General features: G+C 36.8%; 1 protein-coding gene across 1 annotated transcript in view; it reads left to right on the top strand.

Moving 5' to 3' along the window:
- The window catches only part of DNAH5 (dynein axonemal heavy chain 5), a 163,956-nt gene that overhangs the window by 78,209 nt on the left and 66,964 nt on the right, over positions 1 to 18,783 (top strand). The window contains exons 31-43 of the mRNA XM_064506861.1: positions 213 to 376; positions 1,033 to 1,189; positions 2,177 to 2,389; positions 3,171 to 3,395; positions 4,497 to 4,669; positions 5,721 to 5,899; positions 6,963 to 7,150; positions 7,767 to 7,961; positions 8,648 to 8,782; positions 9,474 to 9,581; positions 12,444 to 12,597; positions 14,252 to 14,398; positions 17,109 to 17,350. Of these exons, the coding sequence (XP_064362931.1) occupies positions 213 to 376; positions 1,033 to 1,189; positions 2,177 to 2,389; positions 3,171 to 3,395; positions 4,497 to 4,669; positions 5,721 to 5,899; positions 6,963 to 7,150; positions 7,767 to 7,961; positions 8,648 to 8,782; positions 9,474 to 9,581; positions 12,444 to 12,597; positions 14,252 to 14,398; positions 17,109 to 17,350 (2,280 nt within the window). The remainder of the gene's footprint in view (positions 1 to 212; positions 377 to 1,032; positions 1,190 to 2,176; positions 2,390 to 3,170; positions 3,396 to 4,496; positions 4,670 to 5,720; positions 5,900 to 6,962; positions 7,151 to 7,766; positions 7,962 to 8,647; positions 8,783 to 9,473; positions 9,582 to 12,443; positions 12,598 to 14,251; positions 14,399 to 17,108; positions 17,351 to 18,783) is intronic.

Here is an 18,783-nt window from a genome sequence, read left to right as displayed (position 1 = left end):
GCGCTTATCGGGCTTGACAGTGAGGTATAAAATAAGCCATATTGTTTAGGCTGAAAGATTTGTGTTTCTCTAAGCTAAAAAATGCTTACTGTTTGGACATGGGTGATTTCTGGTGAGAAGATTGCTAATTCTGTAAGCAAGTGCCTTTTCCCTCTTCTCTCTTTCTTTCTTCATCCCTTCCCGTCCATGTTCATCTCCATGTGTTTCAACAGGAAGCTAAGCGTTTCTCTAACATTGATAAATCCTGGGTGAGGATCATGACCCGAGCCCATGAAATACCTAATGTTGTTCAGTGCTGTGTTGGAGATGAAATCATGGGACAATTACTACCTCATTTACTAGATCAACTTGAAATTTGTCAGAAATCACTTACAGGGTAAGACTACTACAGGCTAAGAGCACTGTTTTGGACACACGGTTGTGAACTGTGTAACTAGACAAAGAGCAATTGCTTGGGTGCTGTCCTGTGGGTTTTGCAAAGATCAGGTTCTTATTCCCCTCTGCATTCAGCTGAACTGAATATATACGTTCCAGAATGATACCACACCTCCAGAGAAATTGCTAGCACCTTACTGATAGTGTTTGATGTTTGACTAAGCTCTCACTATCTGCCTCTGTTGAAACTAAAGTTAGTTCAGCCTAGTTTCAAGCCAGCAAGCAGCTTAGATCTGTACATCCTATTCCAACCCTTCCTACATCTCTGGGGTAAGTTCAGCATGAGGGATCTGAATGGCAAGTAACTGACGAAATACAAAAACACTTTATTTCAGTTTAGTTTCTTTTCTTTTGAGTGATGATTACATTCCATTGAATAACAATAGCTTTCAGCGAAATGATTTCTGATGCTAGAAAAGTAGCTTTAAAGCAGGTGCTTAACGTGACGGTATGATGGATAAGAATTGTTATTACCCTGATGAAAATTGCATCAATATATTGTGAGAAATCCCACCTTTAAGAAGGAAAGGATGCGTAAATTAACCAAATTCACTTCCCATCTCCTCCCCCTCTCCCCCCAATTTGTTTTAAATGCAGGTACCTGGAGAAAAAACGCCTCCTATTTCCACGATTCTTCTTTGTATCAGATCCTGCTCTCTTAGAAATTCTTGGCCAGGCATCAGACTCTCACACTATACAGGCCCATCTGCTGAATGTCTTTGACAATATTAAAACAGTCAAATTCCATGAGAGGGTATGTGCTGTCCCAACCTCCATATTATTTCAGATTGTCAAACAATGCATGATACTTGTTAAATAGAAAGTTACCTGGGTGCATGGGGCATTTGACTGTTTTACAAAGCTCATCACTTACTTGATGCTGTGTACCTTTTCTTCCTGTAAGATATGGTTTCATATCCTCATTTGCTTAATAGGAAAACTTTATGAAAAATAGCAAAGCAAACTGAAAATTTGCACTGGTGCTTGGGTTTCAGAAAAAAAAAAAAAACACTGAGGAATTTTGTGGCTTAATATAGGCTAGTGTCCACTCAGATGAGCTTCTTATTTTTTATGAACATATTTGTTTGTTCAGATTGCCTGTATTTGTACTTAGTCATCAATTTTTTTAATTGTAAGAAAAAAATCCGGCATCTAGTCCCTCATCCATTTCTAAGTCATCCTGAATATTCTTTCAAACGAGTTGCTGAAGAACAATTTTCTTATACCCTTTACAACAAGAATAGGTTGCAACAAAGATGTTTCCTTTGTGTGTGTATATATATATAATGTTTTTCTTAGACATTCCTTATCTCCTCATGCATTTGAAATTCCTTTGCTTGACCATATTCCTTAACTTTCATTTTTCCGTTCTTTTTGATTTTAAGGCCATAACTTTTGTTAGAAAATTAAGCCACCACTAGTGGGGAAAGGTGTCCTTTATTGTTACTGGACAGTGGATGCCACTAGTGAAATTGAGGTGAAATGTAAGAATTTTCAGGGTACTGGGATTTGTTTATTTGATCGGCTGACACCAGAATTTTAAAGCCTTTCTGGACAGCAAGAGTAATGATTTAATTGATTCTATGTCTTGCTTAGCAGATTGGTATCATTTACTAGTTACGTAAAAGAATTTAATGGGGTGATAGCAGGAAAATCACACAGTTATGGTAGAGAAATGACTATTTATCACTGCAATGACAAATCTTTATGTCACAAACTGTTCTTTCTTTGTTTTTATTAGATATATGATCGTATATTGTCGATTAGTTCACGGGAGGGTGAGACTATAGAGCTGAGTAAACCTGTAATGGCTGAAGGTAATGTGGAAGTTTGGCTCAATTCTCTGTTGAAGGAATCCCAGTCATCACTGCATTATGTTATTTGCCAGGCAGCCATTAACATTCAGGAAACTGGCTTCCAGTTGACTGAATTTCTTTCTACTTTCCCAGCCCAGGTAAAAGCATTATTAATTTAACGAAGAATTGCTTACAAATGTGTAACATATTGGTGGGGTTTTCTTGTCTTCACAATTAAAATTGCAGCCAGCATTATAAATGCAAAACTGACATTAATTTTATCTTAATTACCTTGGTCTTTTAAGTTCCACTTTACATATCTGAAACCAAAAGATCAAAGCTTCTCTTCAAGCTCTTGTTCAAAAAAATGCTGAATGCAATAAATTAATGCAACAGATTTACCCCCATTTCTTTACAAGCTTGATATGTGACTGTTGAAGGAACAGCAGTAAAATTGTATCTGTTTGTTTATGTATTCAGAAAAAGCATGTTGCTAAAGGTTTGGAGTGGAAGGAGTAGTACTGAGGGAAAATTATTTTCTTACTCAAGGTTTCTTCACTTGTGATCAGGAATGTTGTTGGAAAGGAAATAAAGATTTCATGAATTATTGAAAAAAAAAGATTCTGAATTGAAGCATTAATTACAGACTGGTTGGTTCTTAATTCTGTATTGTAATGTAAACTGTATTGAACAATTGTATCAGCAATCCCTCAGAGGCAGCATCTGCAAGACCAAAGTTTGGACTTCACGATGTACTTATGAACACGATTGGGACACAAAATAAGTGCATGGATTGAATGACCTCTAGATGGATGCATGAAAAAATTATTCTATGCACATATTAGTAGAACCATTTTTTTTAGGTCTTCCATGTCTATGAATGTACATCTTAGATGAAAGAGATAATATTATGAAGCATACTATTTTGTGTTTCCTAAGGTTGGGTTGTTGGGGATTCAGATGATTTGGACACGAGATTCAGAAGAAGCTTTGACTAATGCTAGGTATGATAAAAAAATTATGCAAAAGACAAACCAGTTTTTCCTGGATCTACTCAACGTGCTGATAGATATGACAACAAAAGACCTTAATGCAGTTGAACGAGTTAAATATGAGACATTAATCAGTATCCATGTGCATCAGAGGGACATCTTTGATGGTCTGGTAAGTGCTGAAAAACTCACAATAGGTTATGAAGTGGTAGTCACTTAAAACAGTGTGAAAAGACGTGAAGAAAAGGTTGCTACAACCTATAAACTCCTGGCTCTTAAACTAAGCATTTAATTTCAGGACTATAATTATTAAGTGACTAGGAGTATTATAGAAAACCTCATTGCAATCAATGTCATAACTTCTCTTTAAGTAATTCAGTGTTTCTTTATTTCTTTTTTGTCCCACAGGCACTAGAATAATTTTATAATGCTTTCTTTTGGCTTATTTAAGTTAGATGCTTCTGCATGATCTGTTAGGGACCCTTTTTTCTTCATATATTATGTGTTGCAAGTAATAGTGCTTTCTATGGACTAAACTGTGAGTCTCAAGGAATAAATCAAATGAATGTAGTGTTACAGTACAGGATAAAGCTTGCAGCTGTTTGCAGCTGCTATGACCTCTATTCCAGTTTCAGTAGTGTGCCTAATTATTACTTAGGTATTTACTTATTCACTTCACACCTTATCATGCTGCTGCAGGATACTAAAATTAGGAAAATGAAGGCATTTGCTACCTAAACAATCACAGTTAAAAATAGCATACTTTTTCTACACTTAGGAAGCTCTGGACCTTACTCTGAAATTAAGCTGCTCAAGAAAAGGATTGCTGAATTTTAACCCATTGCTGGGTTAAAATGTGAACAGGCACACCTAACTCTTCCTTGTAGGACCAGTTCTTACTAGTGAAAATCTTCTTTCTAGTCTCATAAGCCACTCTTTTACATACAGCTTGTGCAGCCTCTTTTTTAATTGAAGTTTTAACACTCAGCTACTCTACTTTGGATTTCTCGCAACTCTTTTGAACTTAACTAATACATGTGCACCATGGCACTTAAAAATATCTTTTCTTCTATTTTGTGTGCAAGGTCGTACTATTCTCATGCCTTTTTTTGTTTAAGATAAAATGTCATATTACATTTTGCCTACTCAAATGTAAAACTCAAAATGGTAGTTAAAAGAAATGGAAGTTCTAATGTTAACTGGAATTAAAGACTTTTTTTGGAGGTGATAGACTATTCATTTTTATTATTATTTTTCCCCCCTCTTTTCTTAGTGTTGCATGCATATAAAGAGCCCTACAGACTTCGAGTGGCTGAAACAGTGTAGATTTTATTTTAATGACGACGCTGATAAAATGATTATTAAGATCACTGATGTGAGTTTCACATACCAGAACGAATTCTTGGGCTGTACTGACAGGCTTGTCATAACACCACTTACGGACAGGTGACAAAGACTGATTTTATTCCTTTACTCTTTGACCCCAAATCTTGGCTTTTAGAAGCGTGGTTAAGTTAAGCCTATTGGAGGCAAAATAGATCTCTGCAGAGCTTATTCTCCTTCACTGTTTTATTAGAGTAAATGGTTTTAAGTGGGATTCATGAGTATTTTTGTTTCCGTGGCATATGATACGGAATAGCTTCATTTCTGCCACATAGTTGCGTGTTCCTCATGTATATGATCTATGTGAACATGATCCTCATTTGTAAGATCCTAGTATACCTGAGAATGAGTTAAATCATACAGATAGATATCTGTGTGCAGGGAGAGGTAAGGAAGAATAGAGAGGAAAAACAATTATATTCAGCTGCAATGGATTCTTTATTCTAGAAGGATGTGGAAGTAGCTGTAATCATATTTTACCAGGGAGGTCTTCCTTCCTAACTGTAGTAACAACTGGAAGAATGCTTTATAAGCTATCAGTGACAACATATGGAATTTAAAAAATATATTATTTTTTTGCTATTCCATGCAGCAAATTCTAGAACTTTTTTTTAGATCTCTTGATAGCTGATGGTTTACAGCATCATGCAGAAGTTTCAGTTTATGAAAATGGGATGCACTGTATGATCAGATTTAAAAGTGGAAAGAAAGAAAGCAGAGACAGCTGTGTTTCAGGGTTGTACTCCACAGTAAGTATTATGTAGCTCAGACCTACTGATTTAGGAACTAAGCTAACCAAACTAGGCTAAGCAGGGTCTCTGTATCTGCTTTCTTCCTTTCTTGTGATCTTTCAGGTTGTTGATTATTGAAGATTATCTGTTCCTCTACTTTGTGTATGAGGAAGTGAACCTTAGTTTTACCCACATCAGAGGCTGAGTGAAGGGTTTTTCCTTCTGACTGATTTAAATTGTAGTTAGAGACATATTTCAGCAGTTTCCTGGCATCCTTAAATCAGGCCTTCCTCATGTCAAACAATTTTCAGTAAGAGCATCTGGCATAGACAGAAAACTGTGCACTGCAGTCCATTAACTCATGATAGCCTGTTGCCTTTTAGATGTTACATCACTTTAGCTCAAGCTTTAGGCATGAACATGGGTGGAGCTCCTACAGGACCTGCAGGAACTGGAAAAACAGAAACTGTCAAAGACATGGGACGATGCCTTGGAAAATACGTAGTGGTCTTCAACTGTTCAGACCAGATGGATTTCCGAGGACTCGGGAGGATCTTCAAAGGTAAGATGTAGCCTAAGTGAAAGCTACAAAAGCTCTGAGAACATCTTTGTAAAACAAGATCAACACAGCAGCAGCAGCTGGTTTTCAGCCTTGTAGTGAATGCAATTAATTAATATCTTGTCAATAATATAAAATACCGTTGCAACACTGTCTCCAAGAAATAAAAATGTATGAAAAGTATAAGACAGTTTACGAGGCTATATTGATACCCTTAAATTAATCAAGGAGGACTGTTAATATGAAATGAAAACGCTGTGAGTATTTTTTTCCTGAATTGGTGGAATGCATTGGATGTGGTTTCCGTATTTTAACTCCTTACAAATGTCAAAATTTTTATTGGTTGAAGGAAGTGCATGAAGGCAGTATATCTGTTTAAAAACAACAATTGGCACAGTATTTACATGGAGACGACAATTATTTTTAGGTACGAGAAACTGATACCTGTTAATGATGGCAAATATGAAATTAGAGATCAAGTGGAAGTCCTTTGCTATTTAGCTTTTAAGGGCTTATATTGTTACAAGTAACTGTCAACTGTGATTTCTTCCCTCTTGCCCTTCCCTCTTCCCTCCCCCCCCCCAATAAAAAAATCTGAGGAAGACTGGACCTCTCGCCTCCTTCCACATGAAAGCCGTTTTACTGTTCATGTTCATTTGTGAAATAAGCAGTTGACAACTAATTTTGTAGACTTAAGTTCTTTCTGGATTTTCTTATGGAACTAAATAAATAATAGGGCAGGGTTTTTTTGCCTGAATTCGTTTGTGAAGGTTAATAGCAGAGATTTTTGGGGGTAAGGGAGGAACAAGAAAATCATCCAAGATATTGAATGAAGGAGCAGAGATCTAGGGATGTAGTGACCTAGACAGCAAGCCTGAGGACTTTTGGAACTTTGTACATTCTTGTTTGAAAAAGAATTAAATTCCTCTCCTTGTCCCTTTCCCAACTCACCAAAAGGAACGTTTTTTTTCTTGAGGCAGATGAATGTGATTTTTGGCTGATGAATTGCACCAAAAAAGGGCTAACAGCATAATGATCAGATGCTTCGTTACTTTTCTCTTTGGAGGTCTTGCTCAGTCTGGCTCCTGGGGTTGCTTTGATGAGTTCAATCGTATTGATTTACCAGTACTATCAGTAGCTGCACAGCAAATTGCAATTGTGTTGACATGTAAGAAAGAACGTAAAAAAAGCTTTATTTTTACTGATGGAGATAATGTGGAAATGAACCCTGAATTTGGCATCTTTCTTACTATGGTAGGTACTCAGCAGCTATATGGTATGCCAGTGATGATTGTACGATAATCATTTCTAACCATTTCTAAAGTATATTAAAAGTATTGGCTACTCTGAATTCACCTAACATGCAGAACTCACTGACAGTTTGAGAAGTGAACATGATTACAAAGACAATTTACAGGGCCTTGTTTCAGTGACATCAAGTGTCTGCAATTAATAAATAATCCAGTTTGCTATAGCAGCCAGCTCTGTAAAGACAAGTTATCTCAATGTCAGATTCCTTCTGTGTAATAGAATATATATTCTGTTTTCCAAAGTATGCTTTTTGCTGCAAGTACAGAAAAATGAGCATATTCAAGTAGAAGTAGCCAGTAGAAGTAGTGTTTTGTTAAGACAAATGGAATCTAGATTTGGACTGTTCAGGTGTAACGTATTTTTCATACCTCTTGGATGTAAAAATTTCTAAAATACTGCAGATATTACTGTAAAAATGTGATAGTAAGTATGCCCAGCAATTCTTTTTTTATGTGTAATTTGACATAAAAGCTACTTTTAACTGAACCAGATTATATGTTGTGTTGCTGATTCTCTGTTTGTGCAAGGTGCAGTCAACTTCCCAACTTGTTGTCTCCAGAATCCAGGATATGCTGGACGGCAAGAACTTCCTGAAAACTTGAAGATCAACTTCCGTTCAGTGGCCATGATGGTTCCCGATCGTCAAATCATAATTCGTGTCAAATTGGCTAGTTGTGGTTTTATTGCTAATGTTGTATTGGCAAGAAAATTCTTCATGCTCTACAAGCTGTGTGAAGAACAACTCTCAAAACAGGTGATTATTTTCATTTGAGGAAAGGTTATCTTAGAGAAAGGCCATATATGGCAACACAAGTTATTAATATCTATGTGGAGAAAATGGGCAAGTTCATATTCACGAAGTATACTAAATAACACTTGTAATTTAGCAGCGTAGCTGTCTGCTGTTCTGGAGGATTAATTCCTGCTACATGTTCATGTTCTGTGTACAAGAATAGGAGTGTCATCCAAAACACTGCTTATTATTAAAATTTAGCTGTAATGAGTGGTGATGACTAATGCAAATAAAGGGATTATCTATTAGTTTTTCCTAAGGAGTGGATTGAGAGGCATTTGGTTTGTGCAGCCTATGTTCTTCAGGTGTTTCTCAAAGTCAGTTTCCAAGGTGCCCAGTGATTTCAAAATAGCTCATTTCTTAATAGTCCTTGGGAATCTCATCTTGGCTCACAGAATCTTGAATCTAAACTTACCTTACTACATTTCTTGTTTCTGTCACACCTTAAGTTTAATAGATGGCAGCAGAGGTGCGGAATTAAGTTGCCCCTGGTTATATAGCCAAAGGCTGGTTACTGGATGTTAGGAGACATTTGTGCCATATGCACCAGTACTCATACATATCCATACCTTGAATGACATATATGAATTGTTTGATCCCTGTTAACTAGGGGAATTTATTTTTTTCCAATGTTGCACGTTGCCTAGGTGCATTATGATTTTGGCTTGCGGAATATATTGTCAGTATTGCGTACATTAGGAGCAGCAAAAAGAGCAAATCCTACAGATACTGAATCTACCATAGTCATGCGTGTGCTAAGAGACATGAACCTGTCTAAACTGGTAAGTTCCAAGGACCTGATAAATTAATTTAACTGTATTTGGGGCCTCATGCTTTTTGGAAACACAATTTAAATCTGTTAAGAAGATCTGCAGAAGACTGGATGTGTCCTTTACACAGAAACTGGTTTGAAAGCGTTTCATTCTCCTGATGGCCTTTTCTGTTCAGAATTTTTTTACATGTTTCTCCTGCTGCCTATAGAAGTAAGTGACCAAGTAGAAGTCTATGTAATAATGTCTTGCCTCCAGAAGTTTTGACCTAAGGTTTTCTGCTTGCTGTATTTTGACACTCTTTTAAAATAATTTATTATTATTTCTAGTAATGACTGCCATGTCATATGTCTTCAATAGCTAACAAAACCTCTTCTACTGCTGTGATACTTCATCTCCATTATTCTCTTTTATGCACCTTAGACAATTAACCTACTATTCTTATCCATTTCATCACTAAAATCTACTTTAGTAAATTCAGTCTCCACATTGATGGTTTATTTTCAATAGATTTGATTATTGGAAGCATCACATGATCTCCTTTTGCTGAATCTTGCTAGAGTGTTTAGCGCCTAGAAAGTTAGCATAGATTGTTCATGATGTTTTTGGAGATTTTTTTAGGCTTATAAGAGTTAAAGACTTTCTTTTAATGTGCTAGGATAAATAAAATAAGTTTTAATCTGTTTTTTTTCCTTTTCATTAGATTGATGAAGATGAACCCTTATTTCTGAGTCTAATTGAAGATCTGTTTCCAAGTGTCCAGCTTGATAAAGTAGGCTATCCTGAACTAGAAGCTGCCATTGACAAACAGGTAATGCCTCTCTTGATCTGTACTGTTGTGCCATGATCAGCACAATGAGACATCTAAGAAAATAATTTATGTCATATCTATCCAATTGATATCTTTTACTATTTAGAGAAAAAATGTGATTTGCCATAAGTTGCTACCACTGGCATGTTTTTATTGGCCTTATTCTCAAGGATGTCCCTGAATTGCTGGTTGTGATGACTTGTGGCTTCCTGGTGGGTCATTTGTGGTGACTAATTTGAAGAATGCGTATATATACCTTCACCTTCCTTGATCCACGATTTAATAGTTGTATAAAAACTAACAAAACATGAGTTTGAAAAAGGTTTTCCTAAAGCATCATTTCCTCTGTTCTGTTTCCCACTAGATCTCTTGGACCATTTTAATAGGGCTGACTTAAGAACATAAGTGGGATGGATATAGAGGGTTAATGAAGTATGTACATTCAAATGATCAGCTCTGTTTTAGACTTGTCTCCATTTTTTTTCCATTTCTTTCTCCACTTCTCAATAGTTCCTCAGATAGTTATCTAATAGTTAAACAGAGAAATAAAAAGCTTGAAAAATACCAGTATGAATAAAGTAAAAATAGTAGAAGAATTTTGAGTACATGGCTTTCTCATTTACTTGTATTTATGGCTTCCCTAGCAAGGAAGAGTTGAATCATCAGCTAATGTGTATAAAGCTGTTTTGCTTTCTGTAATTTATACAGCTGAAGTTAAAAAAAGTACTTGTGTAAATTAAGCTTCCATTAGGCAAAACTATAAGGAACCTGAATCTCATGCTTCAAAGTTTTATTTCCTAGTAAATTAGAAGAAGTCTTTGTTTCATAACATAGCTCTACTGTTGGTTATCTGTGAAGCCAGACATGGAAAGTGTCAATCCTTTTGGCAACAAACCATTAAGCTTCCTATCACTTGCCTTTAAGTATGGTATAATGTCAGCCCATGTTGCAGCAGTGTTGAAGACTTAAAGAGCTTTAGCTACCTTGATTATTTTTTCTATGGCTCTGTGTTATGGAGAGTCATAAAACTTTGATTCTGGGGATCTCATGGTGCTGCTTTTATGATGGACTGTTTGGAAATTTTGGCAAATTACTTACTGGCTCGTGTCTTTATTTCTGAAGCCAGAAGTGGTAGGCCAAATTTTGTTTGCCTCTTGAGTGTGGATCAAGAATTTGTTGAATAGAATTCTGCTGTGTTTTCAGAACTATAATGATTCAGTTTAGGACCAAATCACACTCAAGAGGACTATTTTTATTAAGGAAGGGAGACAGGAATTGTTGGGAAAAGATCATCAAGAAACAATCATTACTTTAATTCAAGTGCTTTTCTATTTTTATATGTAGAGCTGTTAACAGGGGCTAGACCTTTTGAGAACATGTCTATGCTGCTTCTGAACATGCTTCTTTTGGATACGAGAAATATCTAGTCTACAGATGATCAGAGAACACGTGTGTGTTAGAAACTGTTAAGAAAAGATAGGTTCGCACTGATGGCACTGGATTAGGGTGAGGAATAGCTAATGTGGCCATCTTGTTTCATGTGAAGAAAGAAAAAGAAGAGAGAAGAAAAAGAAGAAGGAAAAAGTTTTAGTCTCGTGAAAATGTTGCACCTGATATCTTTACTGTACTCTGCAAAGTCCATTGCTTCAAGAGTGTTCTTCACTGTGATGTAGAGCTGGTGGCAACATGCATCTCAAGGTTGCTGTTGATGCATTTTTTGCACTGCCTTCCGCTCTTGGCTTCCTTGCAGAGTGGGATAAATAAGTTGAGCTAACGTGAGGTTTGATGTGTGAGTAATATGGCAAATGTTAGTGCTGACCTAAGTACAGAAACAGAGGTTCTTTTTAATATCTGAGGTCACAAAAGAACAATATATTTATTTTATGACATTTCTCTGGTTTCAAAGATCAGCTGTTGATTTCTGACACGTTATTTCATAGGGTCATCATGGCTGGAATGTTAAGTCAAAAATTTGGTGAATGTACTTTCCTAAAATATGTACATTCCATGATTCTACTGATATGATTCTAATTATCAAATGTAAATTTTATTTTATCAGTGAAAAGTTAGCCCTCTTTTTATTAATAACATTTTCTGAGCTTTTATTTGGAGCATTATTTTCAAAATAAAATTATTTTGAGAGTTTCACTTTTGTAACATGATCTTGAGCTTTTAGAAAATCTTTAGACTCACTCAAATACACGTAGTGTGCTCTGAACACTTAAGAAATAGTTCTAGCATTTCTCTACTAGCTAAAGACTTACTGACTTCCAGCTGAGTGACTTTCACCAGCAACAACAATATTGTTATAGTGAGCTTCTTTAAGCCAGTAACTAGTGAAAAGCAGGAAAGGATCTTGTAATACTTGATTTTAAAATACCATGTCTTTTCTCGGAAGGGAGATATTAAGTTACTCAAAAGTCTATGTGTACACTGAGAAATACATAACAAAATGTTTTACAGAACTATTGCAGGCATTTAAGAAACTTTATAATTAGAAACATGTCATAATAATAATAGCAATAATAATTAAAAGGCAACCGTTCTCAGAGGTAATTCAAAACTCCGGCTATGAAATAAATTGCTAGCAAGAGCATTTCTAAGATTCTTGGCTTGTTCTTAAAATGAGGTTTTAACCCTTAAAAAGAGGGTGATAGGAAAAAATGATTGTTTATCTTAGTTTATTAGCCTGAAAACAAATTTGAATAGAAAATAACCTTGATTTTTCCAAATAGTTTTCTTATATTCACAAAACCTTTACAAGGGGTGTAGTCTTTTGCTAAAGATAGATTTTTCTCTAAAATATCAAAATATCTCGTGCACAAAAATAGTGCTGATCTGGACTTCTGTCACACTCTCTAGGTGGAGGAAGCGGGCCTTGTTTGTCACCCTCCTTGGAAACTGAAAGTTATCCAGCTGTTTGAAACCCAGAGAGTAAGGCATGGACTGATGACACTAGGGCCTAGTGGTGCAGGAAAAACTGTTTGCATCCACACTTTGATGAAATCCATGACAGGTATGTGGGCATTTATATTTTAAAGTGTTACAGAATTCTGCTGTGTTTCTTCACAGAAAGCAGCAATTACTTCACTACAAAGACAAATTACTGGAAGAATGAGTTTCAGTGTATTGTGATACTAAATAGCGTTATGATAGTATCTTTTAGAAGCTTTTCCATTACAAAAAATCTAAGCCACAAAAATGTCTGACATTTAGAGTCTCAGAGAGGGACTATATAATACATAGCCTATTTTCCATGTTTTGATATCTACATCAGAAATTTTTCTTCTAGAAATACTGAAAAAGAGGAGTTCAGTCTGGGTAGGCAGCAGGGGCTAATGGTTAAAGCATTTCATAGGTTCAGCTAAGGTAATACCAAAAGCATCCCTAATCATAAGTACTTAGGCCTTTTTGAACATAATTTGCAAGACAAGGTCTTTATCTGCAGTATGAAATAACAGTTTCTGCTATCGTTGCCGTTAGGAAATTGTTCCTGCTCTAGGCAGTGACAAAGTTTGCCAATGTATTTTGTATCCTGGCTGAGCACTATAGGAATGTGCCTTTTTGTCACCTGTACTTCTAAACAAAAACATTAGCGGAAGAACTTGTGTTTGATCGTATCAAACTAAGAGCTCATACTTGCAGGAGAAAAACATTTTTTCTGAAGGGTCCTTGTTCATCCCTTTTCACAAGCTTGGGTAGGCGGCTTATGCAGTTTTCCAGAAATTGATAGCTGCTGGAAAAAATTGTTCAACCAATCTTGCCTCTTCCATGCAGTGCCTTAGTGCACTTAAGAAACACTGTAAGCTCTAATTTCTAATATAAATGACTGTTTCAATTAGAAAAAGGCAGAAAGAGCAGATAATTTCATTAGGCTTTTTCCCCATATTTCTCTGGTATTGAGATATGAACTACTGCCAAGACAAGGAAGCTGCAGTACATTTTTCAAGCTGATCTTCTAGCATAACCTCGTGAAATGTAAAACTTTATAGTTTGCCATTCTTCTATCCTGCATGCTAGATCATACTTAAGATAAGTGAAATTTTTTAGCTCTGTTTTCTTCCTCAGCATGTTATTAGCTCCTGACTAAATATTAGTCCTGGCTTTTCTAAAGATGTTCAGTGCAGGAGTTTTCAAGTTTTTATGAATGAAGGAATTATAAAGGTTATATGATGAAGTTATGGCTAGGTAGAATTTAGCTGCCCAAGAAGAGATTTCACAGATTATGCCAATATCATTAACTTTGCCTATTCTAAGGTGTATGCAAGTGCACAGAGGGGAAAAAACAGTCATTCAGTAATGTAGAATATCTGTCTGGTATTCTGTCATTAAGTTTTAAATAAGTGCATCCAGAACACAGATTTTAAGACTCTGTTGTTTGATAAACCTTCACGCTATTAAACTAAACATCTCTTCTGTTCTTGACGAGTCCATGAAATGCAAATTGTCATTTCACTACTTCCAGAACTTGCTTCTGCTTTAAATATTGATGGGTCAATTAACGAATGTTGTTGTATAGAAAGAGATGAATTTTCCAAGTAAACACGTAATTTCTTATAATAGCAAATGGGGGTTAAACTGTACGTTTGGGTGTAATGTTTTTGAATTTGTTGAAGCATTCTGACTGTCAAACAGAAGTACTGAAACTGACTGGTGATCTACCTTCATAGAGTGTGGACAGCCACATCGTGAAATGAGAATGAATCCTAAAGCTATAACTGCATCACAAATGTTTGGTCGTCTTGATGTGGCAACGAATGATTGGACAGATGGAATATTTTCAACACTCTGGAGAAAAACTTTAAGAGCCAAGAAAGGTATAACAAAAAACAACCCCCCTCAAAACAAAGCAAACTATAGGGCATCTCTCAAGCGCGATTTTGTCGCGGCCCGAAGGGAGTCGTTCAGGACGACCTCCCTCCCCTTGGGGCCAAACGACCAAGTTCGTGATGCCCTTGGACTGAATTAAGGTGAAACGACACCAGCCAACCAGTTTTAAGATTTATTAGGAATCAACTAACTAGACACGTCCCGCGTCACACGTTTAGGGAAAAAAGAGGAAAAGGAGAAGACAGAGAGAGACAGAGAGAGAGACAGACAGAGAGAGACAGACAGAGAGAGACAGACAGAGAGAGACAGACAGAGAGAGACAGACAGAGAGAGACAGACAGAGAGACAGAGAGACAGAGAGACAGAGAGACAGAGAGACAGAGAGACAGAGAGACAGAGAGACAGAGAGACAGAGAGACAGAGAGACAGAGAGACAGAGAGACAGAGAGACAGAGAGACAGAGAGAGAGAGAGAGAGAGAGAGAGAGAGATATCACCACCTGTGGATCCAGCGGCATCCCGTTGGTCCTCTTCTCTTGGGAGTCTTGGCAGCTGGGGGGGGGGGGGCAGTGGCGGGAAGCTCCCGTCTGGTTCCACTGACTCCGCTTGAGTTCCTCAGTTGTCGCAAACAAGCCCCCCCCCTCTATTCACGCCGTCTGCAGTTTTTATAGGTTCTTGCCCCACCTCTGGGAGGTGCTTCCTCACTTCCCATGCAGATTAACTGTCATGCGCAGTCCGCCCTCTCGGAACCTTCCAGAAGCGGGCTGGGGCATCTGGGGGTCTCCTGCTCATGCGCAGATGGCAAATGAGTATGTGCAGTTCGTGCCCTAGAGATGACCTTCTGCCCTTTTCGCACCCTTTTTACCTCGTGCAGGTGCACGAGGTTGTTTACCTCGCGGACGCCTCCTGGGGGCGCCGGCACAGCATTGCCCGACGGGCTTTGGCAGCAGCGGCTTTGCAGCAGCAGCGGCTTTGCAGCAGCAGCAATGTCGAGACAAAACTGCATGTAGAGAACCGGTCCTCTACAGATTTGTAGGGTTTTTTTAGCATGGAAATAATGGAATATAGCTGTAAGGACTTTTGCCTATTGTATTTAGCAAGTTTCTATTTTAAATGCTTTGTGTTCAAACTGAAGTGTAGCACATGCTGTTTTATTGAGTTTGCTGGTCCTTCTCTTTGAAATGATAGGCCCTTGCATGGAAGACAAGCGAAAGGTCAGAATCAGTTCCCCCAGTGCTGGTATATGATACAACTTTTGGTCCTATTTCGGTTTCCACCTGGTCTCCAGTTGCTGTTCCAGAAGGGTGTGAATCTGCTTTAAATTCTATGTCCTATCTGTGAGCTCTATGCACAGTATAGCACTAGGTATTCCTGTTTAGGCAACCAGTTTCTGCCTGAAATGACCCAGGTGTATTCTTAGACTGCTATATTAATTAAAGGAAAAACCTTGATAATTTTGTCTGAAGATCAGTATGTGGCCTCGTTATTAGGCCTTTAGGCTTAAAGAAAAAGGAATGAAAGGGGGGAAAAAAAGAGAAAATCTTGACATTTGTTGCACCATCAATTTTCAGACAAAAATTTTTAGTCTTTAAGGACACAGAGATCTGAAAATGGAAAATACTTTTGGATTCAATTTTTGTTGGCTTTGTTTTAAATGTAGAATTGTAGCACCCTTGAGAATGTAGCACAGCATTAACCATTGATTTTCCTTTCTGCACCAATGGGAAATGCAAATTAGCACACTCACATGGTGCTCTCAGTCAGATGCTCTGCTTGCAACACTTCTGTAATGCCTCTTCATGGAGTGAACCCCAGACCAACTCCTGCCAGAGATGCCTGCACTGTAGCTATGAAAAACCTTCAAATGTATAAGTGTTTGACTCATAGGAGTGAGAAGGTTTCTCAGCCTGAACCTTTCTTGGTTCATGCTTAGCAACAAAAAAATCCACCTAGGCCTAGAGAGTAAACACCCTCTCTGAAGGTAGCTCACAGGCGAGAGTGGGACAATCTCTGACTAAAGGGATAGCTAGGCTGTAACATGCCAGCAAGACTTAGCTAGGGCATGGCTATTGGATAAATTTAAAGCTGTTCCCTCTTAGGAAACAAAGGCAGGCATTAGGATGCATATCCACTAATAAATGGAAAGAGCTGGAAAGTCTTCTAAGAAAGCTGGATCAGGTTTATAAACAGGAGAATAAACAATAAGAATCTGTTCCTAATGGATCTCTTTTATTTATGAAAGTGAGCATGCTACTTGAGAGAGTGATTTTTCAAGTGTTCCTTTCATTCAATCTTAGCATATTGGCTCAAATGCTTTGGAAACAGATGAATGATATTTTAAATAGACCAGTATTTGCTATCTTTTTTATATTGCTTTATATAAGATGAAAAAAACTAAATTATTATTGAGTTGAAGTCTGAATACATAAAACTGCTTCACACTATTACAAACTGATAACTTATGCTGATGACACTTTATGTACTGAGCAATCGATAATTATTGTGATAAGGTGACAAAATGAAGTACTTAATTGAAACTGAGTGATGGAAATGGTAATTGTATTAAAAGCTGAGATTCTAGCTGTGAGCATGAATTCAGAATTAGTTCAAAATGTGTTTGAAGACAGAAGAAACTTGTCATTTAAAGAAGCTAAAACTTACTTTATATTCCTTTTCGTCTGTTTTTTTTGGATTGTAGGTGACCATATCTGGATAGTTCTTGATGGTCCTGTTGATGCTATTTGGATTGAGAACCTTAATTCTGTCCTAGATGATAACAGAACTCTAACACTAGCAAATGGAGATCGTATACCTATGGCACCAAATTGTAAAATAGTCTTTGAACCTCATAATATTGATAATGCTTCTCCAGCAACAGTTTCAAGGAATGGGATGGTATTCATGAGTTCATCAGTTCTCAGCTGGAGCCCTATTCTTGAGGTACAATAGCTAAGTGATTGTTTTATTTGTTTATGTATTGAAAAGTTTTTTTTTATCGGTTATCTTCAGCTCTTCACTGCTGTTACTTTAGGACCTAAATTTTGTGGCTGTAGTTATGAAGTAGCTTTTACACAGTATAAACTTATAGCTGAGTATTTAATATAGCAATGCTCCAGGTGGTTTTGTACAAGCGTGAATAATGTATTCTTTTAGGAGGACAGTCAACACATTACACTCTTAAAAACTTGGGTATTTCACTTGTGGACAAATTCGTAATTCAAGGTATTTTTGACAGTTGAAGAATGACTCAGTTGTGAATACATCAACTACGTGAAGCTGTTAATGCAGCTTCAGGCCAAGGGAGAAAGAGTAAGTAGGCTAATTCAGGAATCTAGCAAACCTCAGGAAAATATAGGAGCTCTTGATGTTTCATAAACTTTACTGTAGGTGAGATTTAGAACCAGAAATAAAGTCAATGCAACATCAGAGAGTGTAATTTTTAAATTGATGTTCTTATCTGGTAAGTTGCCCGTTAACGTTTCTAGAAGCAAGCAGTGGTTACTCTGTCTCTCTGTTCATAGACTGGTGTGGAGTGAATCTGTAAGAAAAACAGCATAGAAGAGATTTAAATTTCAAAGTGATTTATAAAGTTAGCTTTTTCTTGTAGACTTCATCATCCATGAGGCCAAAACCCAACAAAAATAAATATGTATCTTGACTGAGCACTGGTAATGACACATTTAAAGACTTGAGCATAGTACAACTCTTTTTATGTAGTAAATGTGTTGGCCAGAGTGAAGTGTAAGAGCTCCCTAATGTTCCCTAATAATATCTTTTGACAACACTTTCAGCATTTAACTCTGGTTTTGTTCCCCTTTAAGAAAACAGGGGACACAATACCAGTAAGAAAATAGTTGGTTTCTGATTAAAACTGTATTTTTTTTCTTTGTTAAGTCTTATAATGATTTAGAAATTTATCCTTGAATTAGTCCCCTCAGGATTAACACTATTTTTTTTCTTTATTTAAGTTAAAATAAATATAGATCTCTTTTCTCTTTAGTTTTGTTTTGTCTAGTCACTTTTATTGATGTTACTTCATCAAAGCAAAACATTGTCAACAAAATATAGAATGTCTCCTAAATATCAAAACCAAAAACCATCCTCTGTGGCTAAGACTGATTCCCTTGATCATGGGGGGAAATACTTTACTAGGTTCTCTTGAAAATCCAGCTAATATACTTGTGTTATCTGTACAGTTCCAAATTAACAGTCCTTTATCTGAGCTTTAAACTTTAATTTTAAGCTAGAAATAATTTAGTCTTCCTGTTTATGAAATTAAAACATTGTCCAGCCCATTGTATCATATTTTCCACCTGTGTGTAGACAGAAAAGAACAGATCTGCAGGGCTTCGTATGAGTTTACAGACTGGATT

This window comes from Dromaius novaehollandiae, chromosome 2, assembly GCF_036370855.1.
Source record: "Dromaius novaehollandiae isolate bDroNov1 chromosome 2, bDroNov1.hap1, whole genome shotgun sequence".
NCBI lineage: Eukaryota > Metazoa > Chordata > Aves > Casuariiformes > Dromaiidae > Dromaius > Dromaius novaehollandiae.
The sequence above is the reverse complement of the archived record's forward strand: the minus strand, read 5'-3'. Positions and strand labels throughout refer to the sequence as shown.